General features: G+C 42.2%; 1 protein-coding gene across 2 annotated transcripts in view; it reads right to left on the bottom strand.

The window, feature by feature from the left end:
• LOC126297484 (uncharacterized) overlaps positions 1 to 27,153 on the bottom strand; it is a 338,377-nt gene that overhangs the window by 100,393 nt on the left and 210,831 nt on the right. For both annotated transcript variants that reach the window (XM_049988365.1, XM_049988364.1), the window contains 2 exons: positions 7,740 to 7,951; positions 3,510 to 3,572 (listed from right to left, as the gene is read on the bottom strand). In XM_049988365.1, coding sequence (XP_049844322.1) covers positions 3,510 to 3,572; positions 7,740 to 7,951 — 275 coding nt within the window. The remainder of the gene's footprint in view (positions 1 to 3,509; positions 3,573 to 7,739; positions 7,952 to 27,153) is intronic.

The following is a 27,153-nucleotide window of genomic DNA, read 5'->3' on the forward strand; positions in this document are numbered from 1 at the left end:
GCTCTTGTGCAACGCAGCTAGCTCTTTATTCGCATGAAGTAATGGCAGCTATCGACAGGGGATCTCAAGTTGATTCCGTATTTCTAGATTTCCGGAAAGCTTTTGACACCATTCCTCAGAAGCGACTTCTAATCAAGCTGCGGGCCTATGGGGTATCGTCTCAGTTGTGCGACTGGATTCGTGATTTCCTGTCAGGAAGGTCGCAGTTCGTAGTAATAGATGGCAAATCATCGAAGTAAAACTAAAGTGATATCAGGCGTTCCCCAGGGAAGCGTCCTGGGACCTCTGCTGTTCCTGATCTATATAAATGACCTGGGTGACAATCTGAGCAGTTCTCTTAAGTTGTTCGCAGATGATGCTGTAATTTACCATCTAGTAAGGTCATCCGAAGGCCACTATCAGTTGCAAAGCGATTTAGAAAAGATTGCTGTATGGTGTGGCAGGTGGCAGTTGACGCTAAATAACGAAAATTGTGAGGTGATCCACATGAGTTCCAAAAGAAATCTGTTGGAATTCGATTACTCGGTAAATAGTACAATTCTCAAGGCTATCAATTTAACTAAGTGCCTGGGTGTTAAAATTATGAACAACTTCAGTTGGAAAGACCACATAGATAATATTGTGGGGAAGGAGAGCCAAAGTTTGCGTTTCATTGGCAGGACACGTAGAAGATGTAACAAGTCCACTAAAGAGACAGCTTACACTACACTCGTTCGTCCTCTGTTAGAATATTGCTGTGTGATGTGAGATCCTTACCAGGTGGGATTGACGGAGGACTTCAAAAGGGTGCAAAAAATGGCAGCTCATTTTGTATTATCACGTAATAGGGGACAGGGTGTGGCAGATATAATACGCGAATTGGTATAGAAGTCATTATAGCAAAGATGTTTTTCGTCGCAGCAAGATCTTTTTACGAAATTTCAATCACCAACTTTCTCTTCCGAATGCAAAAATATTTTGTTGAGCCCAACCTAGATAGGTAGGAATGATCATCAAAACAAAATAAGAGAAATCAGAGCTCGAACAGAAAGGTTTAGGTGTTCGTTTTTCCCGCGCGCTGTTAGGGAGTGGAATGGTAGAGAGATAGTATGATTGTGGTTTGATGAACCCTCTGCCAAGCACTTAAATGTGAATTGCAGAGTAGTCATGTAGATGTAGATGTAACATTAACTGCCATCATGTGCAGTGCCAACTGTGTCGAGTGGAAGAGCCAGCCACTGTGGCTGAGCAGTTCTAGGCGCTTCAGTCTGGAACCGTGCTGCTGCTGCTACAGTCGCAGGTTCGAATCCTGCCTCGGGCATAGATGTGTGTGATGTCCTTAGGTTAGTTAGGTTTAAATAGTTCTCAGATTAGGGGACTGATGACCTCAGATGTTAAGTCCCATAGCACTTAGAGCCATTTGAACCATTTCTGAAGAGTGGAAGAGTTGGTGTTATGGTACGGGGGTGTTTTTCACGACTAGAGTGTCGTCCCCTTATTTTACAGCATTGTGTACTGTGTACAGCAGAGGAACAATTTGGAGGTGATGATTGCGTATATCAGCATTACAGTGGACCTTATGATAAAGCAGCATTTTTGAGGTTATGGTTTGTGGACAACAACTTTCCTAAAATGGACTGGCCTGCTCTCCAAAACCCAATGAGACACCTTTAGGATGAGTTACAATATCAACTTAACTCAAGGCCCCAGCATCAATCACCAGTATCTTCTCTGATTTTGGCTCTTGAGGAAGAATGGGCTGCCATAGCTCCACAAACATCAGGTTATGTACTGCATCATCATTTTAGGAGCTGCATATTTCTAATTGGTCTCTTGCAAGAGTATTAGCAGATATTTGTGGCACCTTTAGTGCTCTCTAGCTGTGTATTGGCATCAGTTTAAACAGAGGTTTTCCTTCCAGGGCTAGAGCAAAGAGACTTGTAAAAGGTGCAGTCTTGAAAGCTCATTTTGTTCCAGCATAAGGAATTTTTCTGATAACTTCCAACTCTGAGACTGTCCTTCCCTTAACAAATACATTGTATTCTCTGCTCCATACAGAATGATTCCTTTATCAGTTAAAATGCTACAGGGGAGAGTAATAGAGGCTCAGTTTCATGTCCTAAGAATCCACCTCAGCTGTAAGTAGGTCTACCTCTGTGTGCAGCAGTGGTATGTCTGAACATCTGGCATTTGAAGCATAAAACATTATTTGGTGTAAATACATGTATCTAAACACACCCTTTATGTGTTCCGGCAATATAAATCTATTTAAACAGTTGCTATTTTTTCTCTTGAATGCATTAGTAATTTCCTTTATTTGTAATTGTTCATTCTTCCTGAAGATCTTTCAGATTTATATCTACAATATCACAACATCCTTACAGAAGCTGAGTGTATTATACTGTTCACAGATTATGTGATTGTATCTCAGATTGTTTTGAATGATTTTATCACTTGTAGCAGTTATCATCAAGAGGTTGCTTGTACATGGTCTTTTCACAGCTTTCAGGGTACTTCCTAATCCTTCCACCCCCTTCTGAATGTAAAATTAATTTATTTATTTCGTCTGAGTTCTGGTGATCCATCTTGAGAATATACCACAGAGTATGGAATGAGTCAGTTTTACCAGTACAATAAATTTCTCTCAAAACTGGCTTCTTGTCTTACAATAATTGCAATAATAATAAATTATCTTGATACAATACTGTCCTGTTTTTATTTCTGAGTTTTATTTTACTTGAGGCTTGTTCAGGGGTCCCTCCTCTTAAAGTAATTTGATTTAATTTGGTTTTAGTACTCTCTGGTGGGTCTGGTGGGACACCCAAGCCAAATGCAAGTAAGGTCTAGCTGGTGCCCCTGCTGTTAACTAATTTGCATTGGCAGTCATCTACCACATTGATTTGAAGTTCACATTTAGGCTGAGGTTCTTTTATAGACATTTTAAACTGTATTCATGATCCATGTGGTTCAGACAAGCTCCCTAAAACACACATAATTCTCCATAAGCATAGCAAACAGTGGTCATGAAAGCATGGTGGAGCTTACAATAATGAAGGACTGACCAGTTCTCAGCTTAAGAAACATGGGTTTAGTAAAACCACACTGAAATCCATCTAATGTTGACTGATCTGCTCATATTTAGCACCACCCAGGTGGATGCATAACTTAGGAATGCTAGGGATATAGCTTGCATTGAACTCACACATGCCAATGAAAAAAATTCCAGTCCCTTTTTATTTAAATCAGCTTACCTGTCACAAAGGTAGGAGGTGAAACTAAGTGAAATCATAGTTGCACAAAAATGTGTATGCTCTTCATATCAATGAATAATATTTCAATATCATGCCCCACTTTTAAAGTGATTTCAGTATTTAAACATGGAATATGGCTTTAGAAAAAGAAATTACATAGAAAATAAAAAAAATTGACATCACTGAATATAGTCCTTTAAGAAAACTAGAAAGTAACATGACCAAACAGAATAAATTAGAAATTCATGAGAAACATTAATTATAGTATCTAAAACATACCTCTGAACTGTGAGCAGACCATTCCACTTTTTCCTTTTCATCAAGTGGGCCAAAGTAACAACCCTGAAAGAAAAGCATTTGAGCAATGATAAAATAACCTTATGAATTATCAATTTTGCCTGTGAACAATGTATAATAAATTTCACATTCCACACATACAAAGTACTTTTGATACATTTTTGCCCTATTTTGAATCCAACTGTGAGCATGTTATGAGAAGTATAGTTGCTAACACACACACACACACACACACACACACACACACACACACACACATGACCACAGACTGTGGCTGCTGTGGCCTCAGGGGGGGGGGGGGGGAGAGGGAGAGGGAGAGGGAGGGAGAGAGAGAGAGAGAGAGAGAGAGAGAGAGAGAGAGAGAGAGAGAGAAAGAGAGAGAGAGAGAAAGAGAGAGAGAGAGAGAGAGGAGTTTTGTCAATGAACAAATGACTACTGGTGTATGTACAATAAAATCTTATTAGGTTGACACCTGAGTCAATCAGTTGTTCTCTGGCAATGTTTCAGCAAGTTTCTTACTTGCCATCTTCAGGCAAAGTATTCTTGCTAAAGTTGTATTCCACTTGGTGCTGAGTTGGAAGCCACTATCCTGGTTGACCAGGTTATCACCAACCTATATCGGCACTGGCTCTTTAATATTAGAGTCCCAGACACCTTTCAGTCTACAAAATCTCTTTGTCTCTTCAAATTGAAATGTGTGTTCTTCACTGAGGCTGTGCCCCACTACTGCGGATTTTTTATTTTGTCCAAGGTGAACACTTCTCACTTGTTCAGAGATGTGTTGTATGATGCAAAGCTGCATCTGTCCAATATACTGTTTGCTATAGACATCCAGTGTTCTTAGACCCAAGTTGTCCTTCATTGAGCCCAGCATATTCCTGCTTTTTGCTGGAGGATGGAAGATGATTTTTATCTTATTCTTCTCCAGTATCCTGGCAGTCTTGGCCAGGGGTGGCAATGTGTACTGGAGGAATGCTAGACTTTGGTTGTTCTCTTCTCCTTGAAGGTTCTTCTTCTTCTTGCTCACCTTGAGAGCATGTCTAATCTGCATTTCAGTGTAGCCATTCATCTGAAAGGTTTTCTTGAGGTGCTGAATCTCAGTAGAAAAACTGCCCTTGTTGCATATGCCATGAGCTCTGCAGACAAGGGTAGTGAGCATGGATTTCCATTGTGCTGGGTTATGGCAGCTATTGGTGTTGAGGTACAGGTCTGTGTGTGTGATATCCTAATAAAGAAGAAAACAAACAGCACACTGGGACACTCGGTCTACTAAAAGGAAACACACACAGACCTGTTCCTCAACACCATCAGCTGCCATCACCCAGCACAATGGAAATCCATGCTCACTTCCCTGATTTTACAAAGCTCTGGACAAATGCGACAAGGACAGTTTTTCTACTGAGATTCAGTATCTCAAGAAAACCTTTCAGATGAATGGCTACAACAAAACACAGATTAGACATGCTCTCAGGATGAGCAAGAATAAGAAGGAGAACCTTCAGGAAGAAGAGAACAACAAAAGTCTAGCGTTCCTCCCATATGCAGGGCCACCCATGGCCAAGATTGCCAGGATACTGGGGACGAACAAGATTAAAAACCATATTCCATCCTCCAGCAAAAATCAGGTGTCTACAGCATTTCCTGTGATAGTGGAAAACAATATATTGGACTGATGCAGTGTTGCATCACACAATGCATCTCTGAACATGTGGGAATCATTCACCTCAGACAATACAAAAAATCCATGGTAGTGTAGCACAGCCTCAGTGAAGTACACACATTTCAATTTGAAGAAACAAAGAGACTGTGTGGTTTTTGGGACTCTATTATTAAAGAGGAAGTGGAGATATCGGTAGTGGCAACCTGGTACCTGTGACTCCCCCCCACCATGTGCTGCTGCACTGATTCCTCTCATGCCTGACTGGCCCAACCGGCACTGAAGATGCAGAAAAGCCCATGGTCCAGTGGCTATAAAGGTCTGGACGAGATGTGAATCCGACACTTTGCCTGAAAATGGCAAGTAAGAAACTTGCTGAAACATTGCCAGAGAACAACACATTGACTCTCCTGTCAACCCGAGAAGATTTTATCATAGAGATTTGCCGAGAAAGCCTGCATTCTCGGAGTACCGGTGTAGTGTGTATAAAAATATTTTAATGCTGGAATGTTGAGCCAAAAGGAAGAAATAACTTAAGTTTATAAAAACACTAGTAATGAAGTTTGGCAGGTCATTAAAAGGCTGCAGCATAGTCAATAGCTTAAAAAATTACTGTACAAGGAGATAACCGGGTATGCATTATGACTACTGTGATAATGCCGCCTGATGGCATTATGGGCACTTGACATGGTAAGAAAAGTATATAAGTGAAACAGAGACAAATTGGGAATCATTCTAGCGATGCTATCTATTACAAATGAGGAAACATGTTGACATAAGTGACTTTTTACAAAGGCCAGATTGTTATGGCCCAGCACCTAGGAACAACTGTCTAGGAAATGGTGAAGCTAGTCGGCTACTCAAGTGCATTGTCATAGTATATATGGGAAATGGTTGAAGGAAGGTGAAACCACAAGCTGTTGTACATACTGTCTCATCACAGAACATGGAGAAGGCGGCTTGTCTGCTGTGAACTGCAGGATAGGAAGTGGGAGCTGAGTGGTAAAGTGTTCACTTTGCATGTGAAAAACCCCAGGTTTGATCTCCAGCATCTGTGCCAGATCAGATCACAGAGTACAGTGTTGGTGCAGGCACTAATGTTTTGGAGCACACCATTCAGTGCACATTGTTTAATATGCGCCTTACAACAAGCAACCCCTGTGTGTTCCCTCATTGACCCAGTGACACTGTCAGTTATGAATGCAGTTATGAATGCAGTGGGCACAGGATCATTGAGGTTTGACCATGGATCAATGGAAACATGACACTTGGTCAGATGAACCAAATTTCTTATTATACCAGGTTGGCGGTCACGTCCAGATACCCAGTAATTCAGGCAAATGGCTGCTCAGAAAATGTACCATACAGTGGATGCAAGAGGGTGGGGCCAGCATTATAATAAGGGGGTCATTCACCCAGGCATCCAATGGACCAAAAATAGTAATTGAAGGCAACATGATAGATGAAGACTACATGAACATCATTGTCAACTGCCTGCATCCCTTCATTCTTGATATCTTCCCCAATGCCAATGGCATTTTCCAGCAGGAAGACACAAGCCCAGAATCATGATTCAGTGGTTCATCAAGCATGATAGTGAACTCATATTGATACCTTGCCAACCAAATTTGCCTTATCTGGCCCTGATGAAACACATCTGGAATGCTCTAGTATACGCAGTTCCACACACACAAACCATCAGTTTTACAGTAATTTACAGTAATGGAATGACCTGTGCATAGACAGCTGGTGTCTCATACCTCTGGACATCTACCAAGGGCTTGTTGAATCCATACCACATAGAATTACTGCTGTACTATGTTCCAGAGTTGGACCAACAAGTTATTAAGCGAGCATTCATAATAGTTTGGCTGATCAGTGTACATAAAATGAATTAAATGGACTAAAGTGAAATGAATGGATCGGTGATGATGAAATTTGTGAAGATGCATCAAATAACATCAGTGAAAACCGTTCAGATATTCTACATCTCCATTAATTTCATTACAGTGCATTTCATATATATATCGCTTGTGACAGGGAAAGCTATGGTCCCCCACTGACTCCACTCACCCAGTGGTGCTCTCCCACATACCTAGTGTTTGTAAATCATCATCATAGGTGAAAAAATGAATGGCAATGAAAGTCTGAGTTAAGTCAGGAAGTGTGCTCAGACAGCATAATGTACACTACTGGCCATTAAAATTGCTTCACCAAGAAGAAATGTAGATGATAAATGGATATTCATTGGACAAATATATTATACTAGAACTGACATGTGATTACATTTTCATGCAATTTGGGTGCATAGATCCTGAGAAATCAGTACCCAGAACAACCACTTCTGGCCGTAATAAAGGCCTTGATATGCCTGGGCATTGAGTCAAACAGAGGTTAGATGCCATGTACAGGTACAGCTGCCCATGCAGCTTCAACACGATACCACAGTTCATTAAGAGTAGTGACTGGAGTATTGTGTAATCACATGAAAGAAAATTAAGATTAGAAACAGTTTTACAGATTTTATTTTATACATTCTGTACAATATTACAAACCTGAATGTCCACATCATCTTCCTCTTCAACATCTTCAATTAGTTCACCATGAGCACAGCTGTAGGCAACACAGTATTTTGAACGCCTTTGCGGTGAAGGTGAGGAATCAGGAGAGCCAAGTCGTGACCTTGACCTCGGCCAGTAGTAATTGTACAGTTTATAGCAGACTAAGCTCCCAACGCCCAACAGCAGAATGACACCGCTTGCTTTCACTGTAAGAGACAAAGAACCTTCATAAGACACAATATATGTGAATAAGGATGGGAACAGAAAATTTCACATTTGCATCATAGCAACTGTTCAATGCAGCAACAGCCTCTCTCAGTACACTGAAGGATGTATCATTTTTTCCTGCACTGTCTCAAATATCTCTGTTGTCCATTGTATAATCCCTACTGACCAAGACCTCTTCAGCTACTGCTGGAGTTCCATACACTGTTGAATGCATAAAACCCTGTAGGAGGAAATGCAAAGGAGTGAGGTCCAGTAATCATGCTGATTATGGTACCTTAACTCCACCTCCCCCTCCCCCAACCCCCTTCTTCCCTGCCTTCCAATCCATTGATGAGGACATCTGTTGTTCAGGACTTCACAGACATTAATATCTAAGTAGCATGGTGCACTATATTGTTGAAACCATATACCTTTGTGGACAGCTAGAGGCACTGTAGTATCACATCTCAAATGAGCATCAAGTAACTTACACTACTCAAATCAGGTGGCAGAAAATAAGGTTATACCAGCTGGTCCTGTACAGTTCCAGATCACAAGCTGATAAAACATCAATGTTGATGATCTGATATGAGTGTGAGGTACAGATTTTCACCACTCCAGGCACAGAAGTTACATGCACTGAGACTGACAATCATATCTTTGAACTTTTACTATGAATTTAATTTGTTTCTATAAAGTAAACATAAAATAAAAAAAATAATTGCATAGCATTGTTGGATGGGATACCCAAAGGAATATGTTCAGTCATCTAACCAGAAAAGGTTCAAAATGGCTCTGAGCACTATGGGACTTAACATCTGAGGTCATCAGTCCCATAGAACTTAGAACTACTTAAACCTAACTAATCTAACGACATCACACACATCCATACCCAAGGCAGGATTCGAACGTGCGACCATAGCGGTCGCGCGGTTCCAGACTGAAGTGCCTAGAACCGCTCGGCCACACTGGCCGGCACCAGAAAAGGGTTCCTCCCTCAGCACACAGTGGCTCCTTTCCTTATGGTGTCTGAGAGTTGTGTCTATCTGTTATGTGTAGTTGGCTGTAATAGATGTGTGTATAGTGAAATATCATGCTTGTGTTATACGATGACAAAAGAAGGGAGAGGGTGGAACCCGATGCTGGCCTGCTTCTTTTGAACCGGTACAGAGCTTAAGTCCACATTTGATGAATGGATCACCACAACATTAATATATGCCCTCACTCAATGAGACACTGTGAGAAGTTTGACATTTAATTCAGGTGAATTATTTAATTTATTAATTAATTTATTGATGGATTGATTGATTATTTAATTCTGGTGAACAGCAAAATACTGATGATGAAAATTTCATCCACAACTGTGTATTAGTTGCCTCAGTAATGGAGACAGGTATGTTGCCATTAGGGGTAATTATTTTATGTCAGTAAAAAGCTAAACATTCATTCATGAGCACTAATTCTTTATCTCGCAGTTATCAATTTGTGATCCTCTTCTGTCTGTGTAATTTTGACCCCAATAATTTACAAGATCAAAAAGGTCTTATTACTGGGCACTACTAGCTAGTCATGGAGGGAATGTCAGAAATTGCACAGAACCTTTGAGAACTGATTATCAGGTAACTTATTCTTTTAAGTAAAGTACAGGGCTTACAGTATTGCCTGTTATTTGGGCATCTTTGCCAAAGGATGTTCAAAAAGAAGATCATGTGGTAATAATAGGAGTGGGGTGATATGCCCTGGATGATGCATTGTGTGTAAAGTGTTAATGCATGGTGTGGAAAATCACTCAGGGGAGAAAGAGTCCCTCATACACATTAGGGTTTGCATCTGAGTGCTTCTGCCAAACGGATAATTGCACAGATAATTGCCATAATCACCCAGTCTGACAAAAGCAGTATCCATACAGTCCTAGAGACTTCCAATGTATTCTCTAAGGGGAGCTTAAGAATATTCATAGTTTCTGCCATAAAAGACAGTCTCCAAGTTTTCTAAGCAGATTCTTGCATGATATGAGGCATCTTTGTTTGACAGTCTGCTTGTGGTTTCAATGCTTTTTTACACTCTCCTCCCAGTTAAAAAAGTCCATTTACAACTTACACTCCCTCCTTTGTTGTGCTATGTGTCTCCTGTTAGTCTGATGTGGTCTGAGCAGTATTCATGCATGTACTGTACATCTTCCCATTATCCTATTAATGAACTGTAGCCTGTGATCACACCAGGACACATATCTACACATCGTGAAACAAGTCTGCCAGATAACTGCTGGAATTGTTTCATGTCATTAAGCACTGGTTGAGTAATTAAATTGTCCATAACATAAATATTTAATTGCTCTCTCATTAGCTTTTCATATGGATTCATACCAACTGTGAGGAGATACTTTCTTTCTTTTCAATCTGGCCAAAAACATTTGGGGTTTCTCTTGTTGCCCACTCACAAAAGCATATATTACACCAATGAAGTCTCATGGTTGGAGATGCCTTTGAGGTCGAGTGTCTCCTAGAGTTGTGGGCAGTCTGAGCTACTCCCAGACATGTTCTATTTGGGACACATCTGGGGATCTCGCTGGCCATGGGAATATCTGAGCATCATGCAGACAGTTCACAGAGATACGTGTTATATAGAAGAGCATTACCCTGTTGAAATACCACCAGGGTACTGCCATACGACAGGTAACACATGAGGACGCAGGATGACTGTGACGTGCCATTGTGCTGCCAGAGTTCTCTCAATCACGACCAGCCATTACCTGAAGTCACACCCAATGGCTCCCTGATCTATGATGTCAGGAGAAACACTGTTGTGCCTCTCCAAAACATTAGAAGAATGGGACCTCTCCCAAAGTCGCCGGCATACTCGCTGATGATGGCCATCCAGGGTAGTGCAGACCATAATGCACCACTGAACACAATGTGAAGATGTTCTCCGATCTCAGTCACAGCACCACCCCAAAAACAGCTGTTTGGGTTGTCGTGTTACTGATAAACTACTCATAGGACAATAATTCCCTTGTCTGGCTGCTGCTAGTCTTCGACCAATGTTGTGTGATGATACAGGATGTTGCTGAGAATCCATTACTTATTTTCAGTTGGCAGGGGCCGATGTAAAGGGGTAACGATGTGCTTGGTGCTCATTATGACTATCCTCCTTTGGAATTGTCAGATGTGGTCGACCAGAACCTTGATGTGTATGCTGCCCTCACATTCCTACGCAGTAAAGTATCCGGCCACTGTCACCTTTGAATGCCCCACAAATCTTAACATTGCGTGATTCGAGCAACTGGCAAAATGGAGCCCCACAATGAGGCCCTTTCGAACTCTTGTCAGGTGATGATAACGTCATCTCACATGACTATGCAACATCTTCGTGTCCTTCACAGTGATCACCCAACAACTGAAAGTATTCACGCCCCCTTGTATTTTCTACCAAGCCTGGTTCCGACACGAAACATGAACAACGTTAATCGCCTCTGATGGCAGCTCTATCTGTTACATAGAATAGCAACTCTAATCATTCACATACCCACCGATGGTGTGTACGTGTACGAGGTTAAAACTGACATCCCTTCTTTTGTCAGGCAGCATATGTATGGATTGTAATAGAAAACGATAAAGATATATGATTTTGTCTTCAAAAGAGATTGTATATCAAATATCTGTACGATTCGTAGTTGAACTTTCTATCGTATATGGGCCCTGTATCAGGTTGGAGCAACAAGGGACACTGTATACAAAGAAGGGCAATGCTAAACGTCACAAGTTTGTTTGACTGGCGAGAAAGGGTAACATCATATCGACAATCTTAACTCGCAGACATTGGAAGAAAGATACCGTACATCTCACGAGAATCTACCTGGATAACTGAAAGAAATGTCTTTCAGGGTAGAAACTAAAAATATTCTTCGGACCCCTACATGTATAAACGCTTGTGTAGACGAAAATCAGGCAGATAACAACTGGCACAGAAGAGTATAAGCAGTCTTTCTTCCTGCACTTCATTCCTGAATGGAATGGTAAGAACTGTATGCTGCAATAAAAATTACCGTCTTTCTCACACTTCACAGTAACCCGCAAAGTATAAGTGTAGATACGTAATGCTGTTTACCACGAGCAGCAGCACTTCATGTACAGCAACGTGTCAATGATGGTGGTGATGAATTCCATTTGAAGTAAATGACATTCTTTTGCGAAGCTGTTCTCATACTTTGGAGAGTGATTTATCCACTTGGTGTGAAAAAATACTCTGCTGTTGAAATTACTAGCTAACGAGACAACATTGTGCAGTTGAGAGTTTCACAAACTTTATTATTACTGTAAGACCTACGTTTCGGGTTATTGAAAGGATTCCCAGCAGCTCAAGCGATCGTAAAGGCGAAACATGGACACACCACATATAAATGACCGAATAAGTTTGGTCAGATGGTGAGTGACTGATCTTGGCTGCGTGTGCATTCAGCACACTACTGGCTTTCTTTGTGTTCTCACACTTACGTAGTTTCTAGAATGGCAAGAGCTGCACTTCTTCCAACTGTCCACTACATAGTTACATTGCCTCACATATGGCACAGCCATAGCATCATTGCGTCACTAGCACCCCATGGAAGAAGATAATGTGAGGCCGCTGTCCCTTTCAGTGTTCACGTCCTCTGTGAAAAAGAAATCGTTCTATGCGCTGAAGCGACAACAACAACAACAACAACAACAGTCTTCACAGAGGATATGTTGAGTGCAGTCCTCTAGCCATCTCTTCCGTACTGTACTGTGGGACGCAAGTGAGGTGTTCCAGCCGGCCGAAGTGGCCGTGTGGTTCTAGGCGCTGCAGTCTGGAACCGCGAGACCGCTACGGTTGCAGGTTCGAATCCTGCCTCGGGCATGGATGTGTGTGTTGTCCTTAGGTTAGTTAGGTTTAACTAGTTCCAAGTTCTAGGGGACTAATGACCTCAGAAGTTGAGTCCCATAGTGCTCAGAGCCATTTGAACCATTTTTGACGTGTTCCACTGATGGTGCCTCTAAGGTACACTCCTCTATCGCAGAGCTTAGTTACTCGAGGAAAATGGCTGCTTGCAAGTATATTGCAAAATATTACCTATTTACAAGTTCGATGCAGTGGCCACTTTATGTCTAATTGCTGGGAAGGCTAGCTATATGACAAGTTAGTGACGGAAAGAGTCTGATTTCACTATTAGTTGTTCAGTATGCATCAGTGATACTCTGGCAACTCAAATCAACAAACGAAACACATGGCAAAGAATGCAAATATTGCGCTCTTAAAAATATAACGTTCTCAACAATAAAACTTCACATTATAATCGCATACTTGCAAGGGCAAAAGTTGAACAAGAGATTCACATGAACATATTTTAGAGGTAAAGTCGCAATCTCATCAATCATTGGAAAACAAATAAATAACCTCGGAAGCCGCACCAAATCGAACAAAGATCAGAGAAAACATTTTACTGGGCAGAAACGATTGACGAGATTGCAAGATACGATCCCGGTGTGGGTGGTGAAATGATCTGAATGCAGCTATAATGCAGAAACCCGCGACTTGATGTCTCCCAGCCAAACAAACAAATTACTTCCACCAGACGAGACACAGCTTACGAATAAGAACCATTTACTTTACCTGCAACTAAACTAACGTGGTCGTTCCACTTTATATTTCTAAACATACGAACTGCTACCGAAAATTTCCGAGAGTTTGAATACAACATGCAAAGAGTTCTCAACATGCAAATAACCAGCAGTACAAACTACCGTCGCTAGGTGGTAAACTGTGTCTTTCAACTGCCAATCTGCTACACAGAGTCATTGTTGCGTTCATCAGTCGAAACGTTGTTGCCGATTTCTTCACGCCGTGTTCTACTGTGAATACAAATTTCTAAGCGGCTGACTTGAAGGAACGAATGATCGATATGATGTTTTGTTTCAACCTCTGTAAAAGTACAGCTGAGGCCCTCTGCATGTTTATGGAGGTTTTTGGTATGCAAGCTTTGAGCCAAGCGAGGACATTCGATTGATTTAAGCGTTTTAAAGATGGACGATAGTCTGTAGATGATGACGAAGATTCGGACCGATTGTCACCATGCACAAACCCGGAAACGATTGCGAAAGTGCGTGAAGTCACCCACAACGACAGAGGGCAGACAACTCATGATGTCTACGAAATCATTGGAATTTCGTACGAGATATGTCAACACATTCTAGCAGTTGAATTGACCATGAAACGAATTGCACCAAAGTTCGTTCCTTGTCTTTCGAACGTCGATCAACGAGACCATTATGTTCAGGTATGGACAGAACTCCAAACAATAGTTCTAGATGGTCCAAATTTCCTATTCTGTGCCGCAACTGCCTATGAATCAGCGGTGTACAGCTATGATACCGAAACACGCCAGTTGGTCGACAGCGCAACGGCGGCCCGAATAGTCACCCATCCTAGTGCTAACCACACCCGACAGTAGTTAACTTTGCGAATCTGACCGGAACTGGTGTATCCACCTCGGCACGGTATTTGATACGTTCTTTAAATCATACTAAAGCCAATGTACAGTGGCTACACTAACAATAAGACAAATTTTTAGCTTTATTTTCAGTTTATGCAATTTATATTTATTTACTACATTGACACATTTAATCTCGTCTGTGGAATATTTTCTATCAACATAGTTCATTTAAGTAATTTTACAATAATTAATTTTCATTAAATCTACTAACAAATTTATAGTATTTTTTGGGGGGGAGGGCGAGACGCAACCTTGACAGTTCTGCCAGGGGCGCAGGATCACCCCAGCACGGCCATGCCAGAGACTTTCTGCGCAGAATTCCCGATCTCTTGCTTTCGAAACTGAATTTTTGTGAATATACGCGTTCTTCCCTATCAACGGAAGCTGCATGTGTTGACTTTTAATTGTGAAAAATCATTTAACGCAACAATGTGAATGCTAATTTGCAGGCACAAAGCTACCAGCAATGGAAGACGTTTTCCAGTCAAGAAAAAAGTGGAGTTCTTAATGAGTCAGACACAGTTATAGAAAAAGTTCAAGAGGCGTCGAGCTTCGTTTAGCCCTATATACAGGATGAACCCGAATTCCACAGACGAAGTCTCGGAAGCTGTTCAGATATATTTTCTGAGTATTTTGGTATAAAGGACGGGAAGTCTCCGGTAGCTCGTTACAGAGTAATTGCATTTAGTTTGATTTATAACGCCCATTTGTATTTGTCTCTGCACAACACTGAAAAGATCCGCATGATAGTCCCAGTGTCGGTGGTATGGGTTGTGTCTTGTGTAGGGGGAAAAAAACCTTGTTCCATTCAGTCACAGTATCTGCTGTTGACAACTTTATTCTTCGCCCTCAATCTTGCCTTAGTGCTGCTCTGTACAGTCTTGGGTTAGTCTTTCCGGCAGTGTTACTTGCCTGATAACTGTGATATACAACAGTATGGATAGGTTTACTTATTATGAGTTGGCCATTATGCATCTTGTATATGGACTCACTGCATACAGAACAAGAGCTGAGCAACGACGCTATGTCGAACGATTTGTTACCGCAGCGACGGCAATCACACCACAGCGTACGTATTGGGTTTGATGGTTGTTATATTACTTTCTCTTTTGTTTTGAACAGATTTGTGATTGCATATTACAGGATTTTTTACTGATGTGAAGGTATATTCTAAGAAAAAACAAACTGAAAAATTTCATAATTACATTATTACTTTGTAACGAGCCACTGGAGATTATGAGTTCTGACGCCAAAATACTCAGAAAATATCCCTGAACAACATTCGATGTTTATTCGGTGGGATGGCTTACAAGTGATGTAAGCTCCCAAGGTTACTTCGTTCTATTTCCATTTTTTTTATTCACGTATACTTTTGACGAAAAAAGATTTATTTTAAGTTCTTTCAGAATTACCCACATTTCCCAGTACTTTCGGATATTTTATCCATATGTTTCTCACAGTCAGCTGAACAAGAGAAAGATTTAAACTGTAACAAATGAAAACTTTTTTAATTCTGACATAGTTCCGAAATCTCATTCGGAGCCTTTAATTTACCATATAGCCAAAATGCTAAAATCAGTATCATACTAATTAAATTCATTACGTATGGAAAAGCTTCCAGGCTTTATAACAGTTATTCACAATTACCAGAAGCTGCTTCTCACATACCATAAAGAGTCGCTAACAGGAGTTCTAATACCCGCGAATAAATGCCAAGGAGATTGGCCCGGCTGGTGTGAGTGAATCAGAGGTGACTGAGGGAGCTTTTGGACCGTTGCCTCGGTTGGTATTTATGGCAAACAGCTCACTTCTCACGTGCTCAAAACATCTTTTTCTAGAAAGAGGAAGTAACGTAGCATCACGAATGAAAATTAAAAATTGCATATTTCTCTCGCAGATTGACAAAATTTGCTTACGCCCAACAAGTAAAGCGAAGAGAGATGTGTGGAACAGGTAAGTTCAGATTGTTATACCAAAGACAGTTTGCCGGGAATTTTATTGTTTAATGGTAACGGACAATCGCAGAAGCTATACTAACTTTTTTTTCTTTGGAAGTCCTCTTTCATTATATTTCAGTAACGGCACTATGCAACTGATTGTTGCATAAATTTATAACAGTGGCAAGTATCCCTCCAAACGGTGCAAAAAGGTGTGTCAAGTGTCAACCGATGTCTATGTCTCTTAATAGTAGAAGTATTTCCGTGATTTTATTGTTCTTTTATTTCGTAATTTTATAATTTTGATAGTTAATAATTTCATTAACTCTGTGCAGAGGAAACAGATGTGCAGTTGCATTTAATTTTGCGATTATGGATAAAACAAAATAAATTTCAGCCAGAAAAGTTGCTGTTGTTTCTTTGCTTCTCAATAAAAAGTGATATAGGCAGCGGGAAATGGATAAAAATTGAAACAGAAGATTGCGCGGAAAACTGGGTAGAATCAAGATTTGGTAAGAAGGAACTGTTCAGACGCAACAACAGGGCAACTGTGAATCAAAAGAATAATTTACCCTACACCAATGAGAAAACTTGTAACAATGGTCACGGACATTTCCCACCAAATGAAACATTTAGGTGTCGGTGTGTCAGCCGTAACGGTAAGGAGAAGATCGCTCCAAGCTGGTTTAAAAGATTGTCGTCCGAGGAAATGGAAGATCGCATCTGCGATGAAAAATACACGAGCTCAATGAGCCAAAGACCTTCTGGAATGATAACTGAGCGAAGACAGGTATATAATTAAGATTAATGAAGGAAATACACCGATGAGCCAAAACATTATGACCACCTGTTTAATAATGAACTGTTCTACTTTTCAAACGCATAACCACAGATATCCTGCTTGGCATTGGTTCTACAAGCCCTTGATAGGATTACAGAAGTATGTGGCACCAGATGTTTACGTATAGGTCAAGCAATTCCAGTAAATTATGGGTCGGTGGTTTACGGGCACGCAGCTAGTGTCCAATATGTGTTCCAATGCGTACAGATCAGGCACATTTGCTGGCCAAGATGTCAATGTGAGCTCACTATAATGCCCCTCAAATCACTGTAGAACGATTCTGTCGTTGCAATACCAACAGCTATCCTGCTGAAAGATGTCATCGCAATATGTGGAGACTTCAAGCGTGAAGCAATGCTATAATGTTTACATAGTTCACTGCTGTCACAATGCCTTCGATTACCACCACAGATTCCATGGAAGCCCAACTCAATGTACCCCATAGCATAACTCTGCTCTCACTGGTCTGCATCTGTGGCGTGGTGCTTGTTTCGTGCAGCCATTCACTTGAATGATGGCGTGTAAGGATCCAACCATAGGCGTGGTGTAACAAGTAATGCAATACATTCGCCAGGCGGCACGTTTTTATTGATCCACTGTGAAAACCCAGTACTGTGTCCACTGCAATCATAACTGATGATGTCGTGTGAGTGGAGCTCCATGTTAAACGATGACCTTTGAAAAGTGTGCCCCAGAAACCTTCAGCCTGTACCAGCATTGTACTCTGCTGTCAGACCTGTCAAAGATAGCTGCTTATCCTGAATTACGCAGTGGGGGATCCATCGACCTCTCCGTTTTGTAATGAGACATGATCATCTAATATCATACGGCCTGCTCTTTGTTTCACCATTCTTCAACCACTTTCCATTGGTACTCATGATAGTAATAAGCCAACAGTTGACAAGACTCACCATTTCAGAGATTCTTGTTTACAGCAGCAGCACCACATCAATGTGCTCTTTTTTCAAACCACTTATATGAGTGGACTTCCACATTTGCAGTCTGCATCTTTCCTATAATGACCATTCATCTCTTTCCACTTACATTCTTTCCTTACTGTGTCACAAGCCCATGATACCACCAGGAGGTATTCAGCCTCGCAGTGGGCAGTAGTCATAATGTTTTGGCTCATCTGAGTAAATTTTTCCTTTGCTGTTCTTTGTGATAATCTGTGAAGACTCAAGACATTTTAATTCAGTAATAGGCATTTATAAGAACTTCATTTATTTATCAGATTCAGACTTTGATGTTTATGGCCAAGGTGTACTTCACTGGTGAATCCGTGGTCACTGTAAAGCAGGAAAACAGTCGGTACATCATTAGGTCCCCAGAAGAAGCATTAGAGGAAGAAAGTATTCAAAGATAGTGGAGCAAAGGCAGAACGAGTGTAGTTGTTAGTGTGGGTTGCATACATTCAGGAGCAAACCTATTGTTATGCTAACTGACTTGCAATCCCCTGAGGATAATCGATTCTCCTGAGAAACCCCCAACCCCTCACTCCACTTGATTTATGATTGCCTGCGGATAATACATCCTTCTGAGAAACTCCCACCATCCCCTATCCCCTTCCCTTCCCCTTAACTTATTGTGCTGTTTTCTCCCCTTCCCTCTAGGAAATCCCCCAGCCTTCCCCTCCACCCTCCACCACTCGAAAAAAATTTGGAAAATTGCTCCGTCTGTGCAGATCTGTTGGTGAGGAAGGTGCAAATATTTCCATGTCCATTAACTGCACGTCCTAATTATGTAATTACACTGCTGCAGATTGGAGATGTTACCTTGTTGGAATATTTTCATGTGTGTGTCCACCTTGATGTGCAGGGATCGACCGAACTAGTGCACAATGCCATCACCAGAGGATATCCCACAGCCCAACCCCTTCCCCTCCCACCTCATCCATACTAGAAAAAATTGGTAGGAAAAATCGTTCAGTTTTTACTGAGCTGGTGGACTGGAAGGATCTTTTGACAGACAATTCAACTACATGCAGAGGGCATAATAAAGCATTGTTTATTTACAAAATTCAATTTGTGTACCAATTCACAGGGATTGGAACTCTTTATTTAGCATGAAAAGCTCATCATTCCCTGCCGTTTATTTAATTTTGGATGATGTAGGCCTTGTAAAATACATCTAAAAGAAGTAACTATGCACGTAAATAGGTAGCTTTTTTCCGATTGCTCAAAGAATACTGTCATGAGATCGACATCAACATAAAACAGTCACTGCACATAATTAAACTGTTACATATCATGCTAAACATCTGGCAAAAAACCTTCTGATTTCATCATCCGCTGTATGAATGATAATTAAATCAAGACCCTATGCTGTGAACAGGCATTGATATACATCAACAGGGACAGTTGAAAATGTGTGCCCGAGCAGGACTCGAACCCGGGATCTCCTGCTTACATGGCAGACGCTCTACCCATCTGAGCCACCGAGGGCACATAGGATAGTGCAGCTCCAGGGATTTATCCCTTGCATACTCCTCATGAGACCCACATTCCCAACTTAATGTCCTCACACTACACCTGTAGTGCCCCTGCCCATTACACTCATTACTCGCAGCAGACAATCTTACCGAGTCCTGTAAGTGTTCAGGCAGTACGTGTGCATACACACAGAAGAAGAAGGTCAATGGCCAGTTAACTTTAACTATATGAAGATGATATCTGTTATTTCCTGGTGTCGAGTTAATTAATTAGTCAATAAATTTGGTATCCCATTTTCACTGTTTCCAAGACAACTACAGCCCAGCATTTTGTGGAGGGCTGGGGATTTACCAGGTATCTGCTAGTTTATTGAGCACAAAAGAGGGTTTAGTGTGGTTTGTGGTGGCATGCGACAGATGTTGGCTGATCAGGAAGTAACTACTGGAGAGAGAGAGAGAGAGAGAGAGAGAGAGAGAGAGAGAGAGAGAGAGAGAGAGAGAGAGAGAGAGAGAGAGAGAGAGAGAGAGATGTGTTTTTACAGGAATTTCCCAGTACTGAATATCAAAGTAGTTTTATTTCCTGCAATGGGATCCTTCCAATACACCAGCTCAGCACAGGCTGAGCGATTTTTCCCTCAACTTTTTTCTGGTAGGGTTGGGGTAGGAGGGGGCAAGGTGTGGGAAGGGGGTGATATATCCACTGGTGGTGGCATTGTGCATTAGCTCAGTCAATCCCTCCATGTGAAGGTGAGGACACACTTGGATATTTTCCAACAAGACAACTCCTCCATTCTGCAGCAGTGTATTATGTAATTAGGATGTGTAGTTGCTGGACAAGGTAATATTTGCACCTTCCACAGCAACAGCTCTGCAGAGACTGGTGGTTTCCCTACCAGCTGGGGCGAAACGGGGGAGAGGAAGGCAGATGATTTCCCAGAGTGGGAGGGTTAGGGGGAAAAGTAGTGCAATAGGTTAAGGGGAAGGGGGGTTGGGGAAGGGCAGGGGGTTTTTCTCAGAAGGGTGTGTTATCCCCAGGTGGGAATCATAAATCAAGCAGAGGGGACAGGCGTGGGGTTTCTCATAACGACTGATTATCTACTGGGGTTCATAAATCAGTTAGCATAAAAATAGGCTTGCTCCTGAATGTACGTATGTGTGCAACCTGCACCTACAAATTGTGCTCGTTCTCTCTTTGCTCCACTACTTTCAACACTGTATGAAAAACATCCAGTGTCGGTAATGGTGTGCTGTGTGAAGTCTGTTAAGGAAACTGCCAATCTTCATATTGATGAAGGCACATTGAAGCAGGGACAGTACAAGGAAATATTACCACAAATCAGTGAGTGGTTCCCTACTGATATTGGCATTATCATACATGACAGTGCGCAATATCATTAATTAAAGAGTGAACCCAGACTCTTGGAAGAAAGTTAACTGACAGTTTCGTTCTGGCTTGGAAAAATTCCTGATATAAACCACATAGAAACATATGGGGTGTTGCGAAGAGAAAAATCAAGAAATCTGTAGTTATAACACAGGAAAAACTGAATGAAATGTAAGTTGATATATGGAATAACGTTATTTCAACAGAAAAATCTTGTGAAAATTTGAAACATTATACCAAGGAGGATAAATATGTTAGAAAAATGAAAATGACATTTAGTATTAATTGCTTCGATTTTAAGGCTACTTTTGCAGTATTGTAATTGTTTTACTAAGGGAAGTTGAGTCCAATACTTGGAGTACGTCTGTAATGTGCTAAGATCTTAAATGAACTACTTTTCAAGTATCAGATGCTCGTAACCATTACTTACGACGTCAATCCAAAAGGATCCGATATTGATTTTGTTTCCGACATATAAGCGACGTCAGCTCAGCAGATATGGTGGCAGCTTGAAAGAATTCGTAATGGAGCAACATACACATGTCAGCAAACAGTTTTTATCACCCCGATATGTCGTGCACGTGCGTTGCTATTGTAACTGTTCCCGTACCGATCGGAAGGTTACGCCTGCCGTTGTATGTAAATAAACACACAGTTACCATGAGCACTACTTATGGGTAGAACGCAGCACTCGAATGGAGTCCAGCATTTCAGTTGAAAGTAACGCAACATTTGCTACACATCAGAGACGTCTGTAGAACAGCAGGGTGAATATCTGTCATACCACGATCGACAGTCGCGACCAATGATCGGGTTGCACCATCACGTTATGGGGAGAACGCTAGTTCTTGTTAACCAAGGAATTTGAGGAGTCAAAGTTATGTGGTGTGGCGATGCAATCGGTACGAATCGACAGATGGTGTTGAGGACTTATACCTCGCAGACCGTCCACATTCTACAAGTGGGCAAGATGATCGATGTCTACGACTTTTGAGTCAAAGGAACCGTGGTCTGAGTGCTCCAGAACTAAATCCGGCGTAAGAAGAGGCTGCAGGACGTCATGTATCGCATTAAAGTGTTGGGAGACGACTACACGTGCGAATTTCCACTCCCGACGACCATAGCCGCACTATGTAGATCATCAAAACCCTATGAACTCCGTTACAGATGGGCAAGAAATAATAGAGAACGGACGCCCCAGGATTGGCGTCGGGTGTTGTTAACAGACAAAATTCGGATCTTTTTGGACCCTGATAACTGCAAACAACATTTTTGGAGGCAAGCTGGCAATATCGAACGCCTCCAACACTTTGTCCCACATGTGTAACAAGGTGATAGTGGGGTGATTTTCTGGAGTGACATTACAAGGAGCTACCGTATACGTCTCGTGGATGTTGAGGGCAATCTCCGTACTCTAATGTACAGGGAGAGAAAATTCTACAGTCAATTGTGAGGCAATGTCGCCAAAATTTTACTAACAGTTCACCTTGATGGATGATAAATTGTATGCTCGTCCTGTTGTTGTCGTGAACACGTTCCTTCAGGATGCTATGATCACCAGAATGGAGTGGCCTGAATGATCCCCAGGCATGAACCGAAACTAGCATGTGTGGGATCGATTGAGACGAGCTGTTTTTGGACGTCGACAACAACCACGTAATCTGCACTACTTACGCAGAATCGCCGTTGAAGAGTGAGATAATCTGGACCAGGACTGGCATGATGATATGATTGATAACATGCCACAGCTGGCCAGGGTGGCCGAGCGGTTCTAGGCGCTTCAGTCTGGTACCGCGCGACCGCTACGGTCGTAGGTTCGAATCCTCCCTTGGGCATGGATGTGTGTGATGTCCTTAGGTTAATTAGGTTTAAGTAGTTCTAAGTTCTAGGGGATTGATAACCTCAGAAGTTAAGTCCCATAGTGCTCAGAGCCATAGCATGCCACGACGGATTCAAGTCTGCATCCGTGCAAAGGTGGGTGTTCCACCACGTATTGACGTTGCTCAAGATTGCTGCGAAAAACCACTCATGGGAAACAGATGATTTTGTCGCTACCGGAATGTTTCGTTAAATGGTGATCGGGACACACTGAAGATGATTATGTCAACAAAGCCAATTTTTTTTTCCTTGCCACGAACTTCGAAATGAAAGGGTGATACAAAGCTATTGTTGATGTGTGTTTCTAAATCTAATGTTCGAGCCTTTCTTCAAAATATTTTGAAGTAGAGAAAAAAGTATATAAGATTTGTCCCACACACCTTCCCTCCCGTACAAAAACAGCGACGCATGCACGCCTGCCGCGACTTGACTGAAACGCAAAATGCGGACAGTTATTTTCTGGAAAAAATATCACGGGTTCTGACGCTTGGCGTTAACAATATGAACCTACCAAAAAGCGAGAAACTGCAGAAATTCACATTAAGTGTTAACGCTTTGATGACATAACTAACATTCACGTCCTTGTGACACTCGAACTGAATAATATTCCAAAGAACTTTCCTGACCGTTTCACATGATTTTATGAACGCTCTGTGCGTTGCACCCAAGTGGGGGAGGGGGGGGGGGGGCGTGGGGAGGCCATATAGAACATTTGAAACATTGAAACTACTATCTTAACTTTTCTCTAGTTTTTATTAATCCAGTCTCTTAACTTTTTGGACTGATGGGGCCATGCAACAGAATTGTAACCCAGTACATTTTGTTTTCTATGATGAAGTACTCTTTCTGTGAAGAAAGTTGAATATCAGGACACAACTACATATACGTATATACTCCGCTACTGTACAGTGATGAGTAAAAGATACTTTGCAACAATATTATCATTTTATGTTATATTCCGTTTTCGTATTAAGCGAAGAAAAAATGCTCTCTGTTTTAATTAAAATCTGACCGATTTAAACTGATGGACAAAGATACAGGTACATCTATAATTGGGCTCAGATGGATAGTGACAATGGTACACCTAAAATTAATCAATAGTTATTAATTCAATCAAAGCTGTTTAAAGCACTAAAGAAGACATTTTGGTGACTTGCGTGGTTTTGAAAAAAGAGTCATTGCAGCCTTCCAAATGTCTGAATAACCCTTTTTGCAGTGCAGAACGCTGCAACACGTGCTGGAAGAGAGTCAGTTAAGTTATGGAGGACACCAATAGGGTGCAGAGTGATCCCGACTCGAGTGCCGAGGCTGTGCTAGCTTTCTCGGTTGAGGATCCACGGCATGAACAGAATCAAGGTGGTCCTACAGATTCTCGATTCAGTTCAAATACGGACAGTTTGGGGACCAGGGGAGTTCTATAAACTCATTCTGGTGCTCCTCAAATCACGCACGTACACTGCGAGCTGTGTGGTAAGTTGTATTGTCCTGCTAGTAGATGCCATCATATCAAAAATTGCTTGGTTGATTTGCAGGAGGGAACCAAACAGTGAGGTCATCAGTCCCATCGGATTAGGAAAGGATGGGGAAGAAATTCGGCCATGACCTTTCAAAGGAACCATACCACATTTGCCTGAAGTGATTTAGGGAAATCACGGAAAACATAAATCAGGATGGCCAGACGCGGATTTGAACCATCGTCCTCCTGGATGGGAGTCCAGTGAGATAACCACTGCGCCAACTTGCCCAGTCATCATGCTGAAGAAGAACAAACAGCATGCAGGGGTGAACATGGTCCCCAAGGACAGATGCATACTTGTATTGATCCATTGTGCCTTCTAGAATGACGAGATCACTCAGGGAATGCCACGAAAACATTTCGTAGAACATAACGCTCCCTCTATAATGATTATGTTAATTGAGGGTACTCGGTGAGTGCTAACTAAGATTTCGCAGTGTTGGGGAGTATGTTGCCACTGGATTGTGTGAGAGGGAGAGTAAATAAACTGGACGACAGAGAGCCTGCGGTGTAGCGTCCCTGGTGACGTGGAAATACATTAGCCACGTAAGAAGACGGCCACTGGTCGATCCCAGAAGGCAACAAAACGGAGAGCTGTGATTATCCCAAAACACATGGAAGCACTTCCCTACCATGTGTCAAGATTACAGAGCGGCAGTCGGAAAGGTATGGCGAATCTGAGCGGTTGCGTGTCGACCGTAGGTCCTGCTGATAACTGTAGAGTATGCCTTATCCGTTAAACTGTGGCACTGTTTAGAGTCTGTTAAATGTAGCGGTCACTATTTTGGTGCGATATGCGAGTTTAAGACCGTTGTAATCTGCATACGGCGCAGAAGGATGATAAGCGATTGTGTAAACCTGTTTTGTAAATCACCACAAAGAAAATTACTAGAATAACAAAATGCCATCCATAAAAAAAAAAAAAAAAAAAAAAAAAAAACGTGCTCGCTATTATTCAACCACTAACTCCTGTCAGACCTCACATCAGCCGTCCTCGGTGTCCGAGCGGTTCTAGGCGCTTCAGTCCGGAACCGCGCGACTGCTACGGTCGCAGGTTCGAATCCTGCCTCGGGCGTGGATGTGTGTGATGTCCTTAGGATAGTCAGGTTTAAGTAGATCTAGGTTCTAGGGGACTGATGACCTCAGATGTTAACGCCCATAGTGCTCAGAGAAATTTGAACCATCTGAACCAGTCCTCACATCACTCAACCAGATCCTGAGTATGGCGAATTCATGACCAGCGCTTCTACTGTGCAGAGGGAACATTATCATCTGAAAGACACAGGTCAGCGTATTCCAGGTACCCACAGCGAGATACAAGGGCCGTGCATGTCTCCACCATCAACCTCGCCGGTTTCAGACGATCTACCACCAACAGGTTCTGTGATTGGTCTTGCTAACGCAAGAGGAGTGTTAGACCTCCTTGTTTGCTACCAGACGTTTGGCGCCGACCTGCCAATCTGATGGAGCATAAAACGTGATTCATATGGAAAAGCCACCTGTCACCACTCAGTGGACGTCCTGTTGTGCTACTGGCGCGCTATTTCCAGCCTTTGTCGCCGATGAACAGCAGTCAGCATGGGTGCATGAACCAGGCAAAGGCCCATACGCAGCAACGTTCGCTGAAGGATCGTCGAGGAGACACTGTTGGTAGCCCCTTTGTTCATTTGGGCGGCCAGTGGCTCAACATTTGCACTTCTGTTCACCCGTACACACCTCTGCAGCAATTGTTCCCCCTGTCATCTCTGGCCCATGGTGGACCATGGTTGACTCAGCACTGATTTTCGATAGCACCATTTTGCCATGCACGGTATACTTCAACTACGATGGCATGTGAACGGTTTACAGACTTAGCTATTTCGGAAAGTCTTCCAAAATTGGCCTGAAGCCGATGATCAAGCCTTTTTTGACGTTAGATAAATAGCTCCTTTTCGCCATTACGACCATGACTGTACTGTTTCCGCATACCCCCAACACACTTTCTACGTATACCCTTCACTGCTGCTCTGCCACCTGCCATCTGTGAGTGGTTATTGCACGTTGACGTCGAACGTAGGCAACGGTCACATTAATGTGAATGGACAGTGTAATATCTGCTATATACACTACTGGCCATTAAAATTGCTACACCAAGAAGAAATGCAGATGACAAACGGGTATTCATTGGACAAATATATTAGACTAGAACTCACATTTGATTACATTTTCACGCAATTTGGGTGCATAGATCCTGAGAAATCAGTACCCAGAACAACCACCTCTGGCCGTAATAACGGCCTTGATACGCCTGGGCATTGGGTCAAACAGAGCTTGGTGTACAGGTACAGCTGCCCATGCAGCTCCAACACGATACCACAGTTCATCAAGAGTAGTGACTGGCGTATTGTGACGAGCCAATTGCTCGGCCACCATTGACCAGACGTTTTCAATTGGTGAGAGATCTGGAGAATGTGCTGGCCAGGGCAGCAGTCGAACATTTTTTGTATCCAGAAAGGCCCGTACAGGACGTGCAACATACGGTCGTGCATTATCCTGCTGAAATGTAGGCTTTCGCAGGGATCGAATGAAGGATAGAGCCATGGGTCGTAACACATCTGAAATGTAACGTCCACTGTTCAAAGTGCCGTCAATGCGAACAAGAGGTGACCTGAACGTGTAACCAATGGCACCCCATACCATCACGCCAGGTATGGCGATGACGAATAC

This window comes from Schistocerca gregaria, chromosome X (assembly GCF_023897955.1).
Source record: "Schistocerca gregaria isolate iqSchGreg1 chromosome X, iqSchGreg1.2, whole genome shotgun sequence".
In the NCBI taxonomy this organism is placed as follows: Eukaryota; Metazoa; Arthropoda; class Insecta; order Orthoptera; family Acrididae; genus Schistocerca; species Schistocerca gregaria.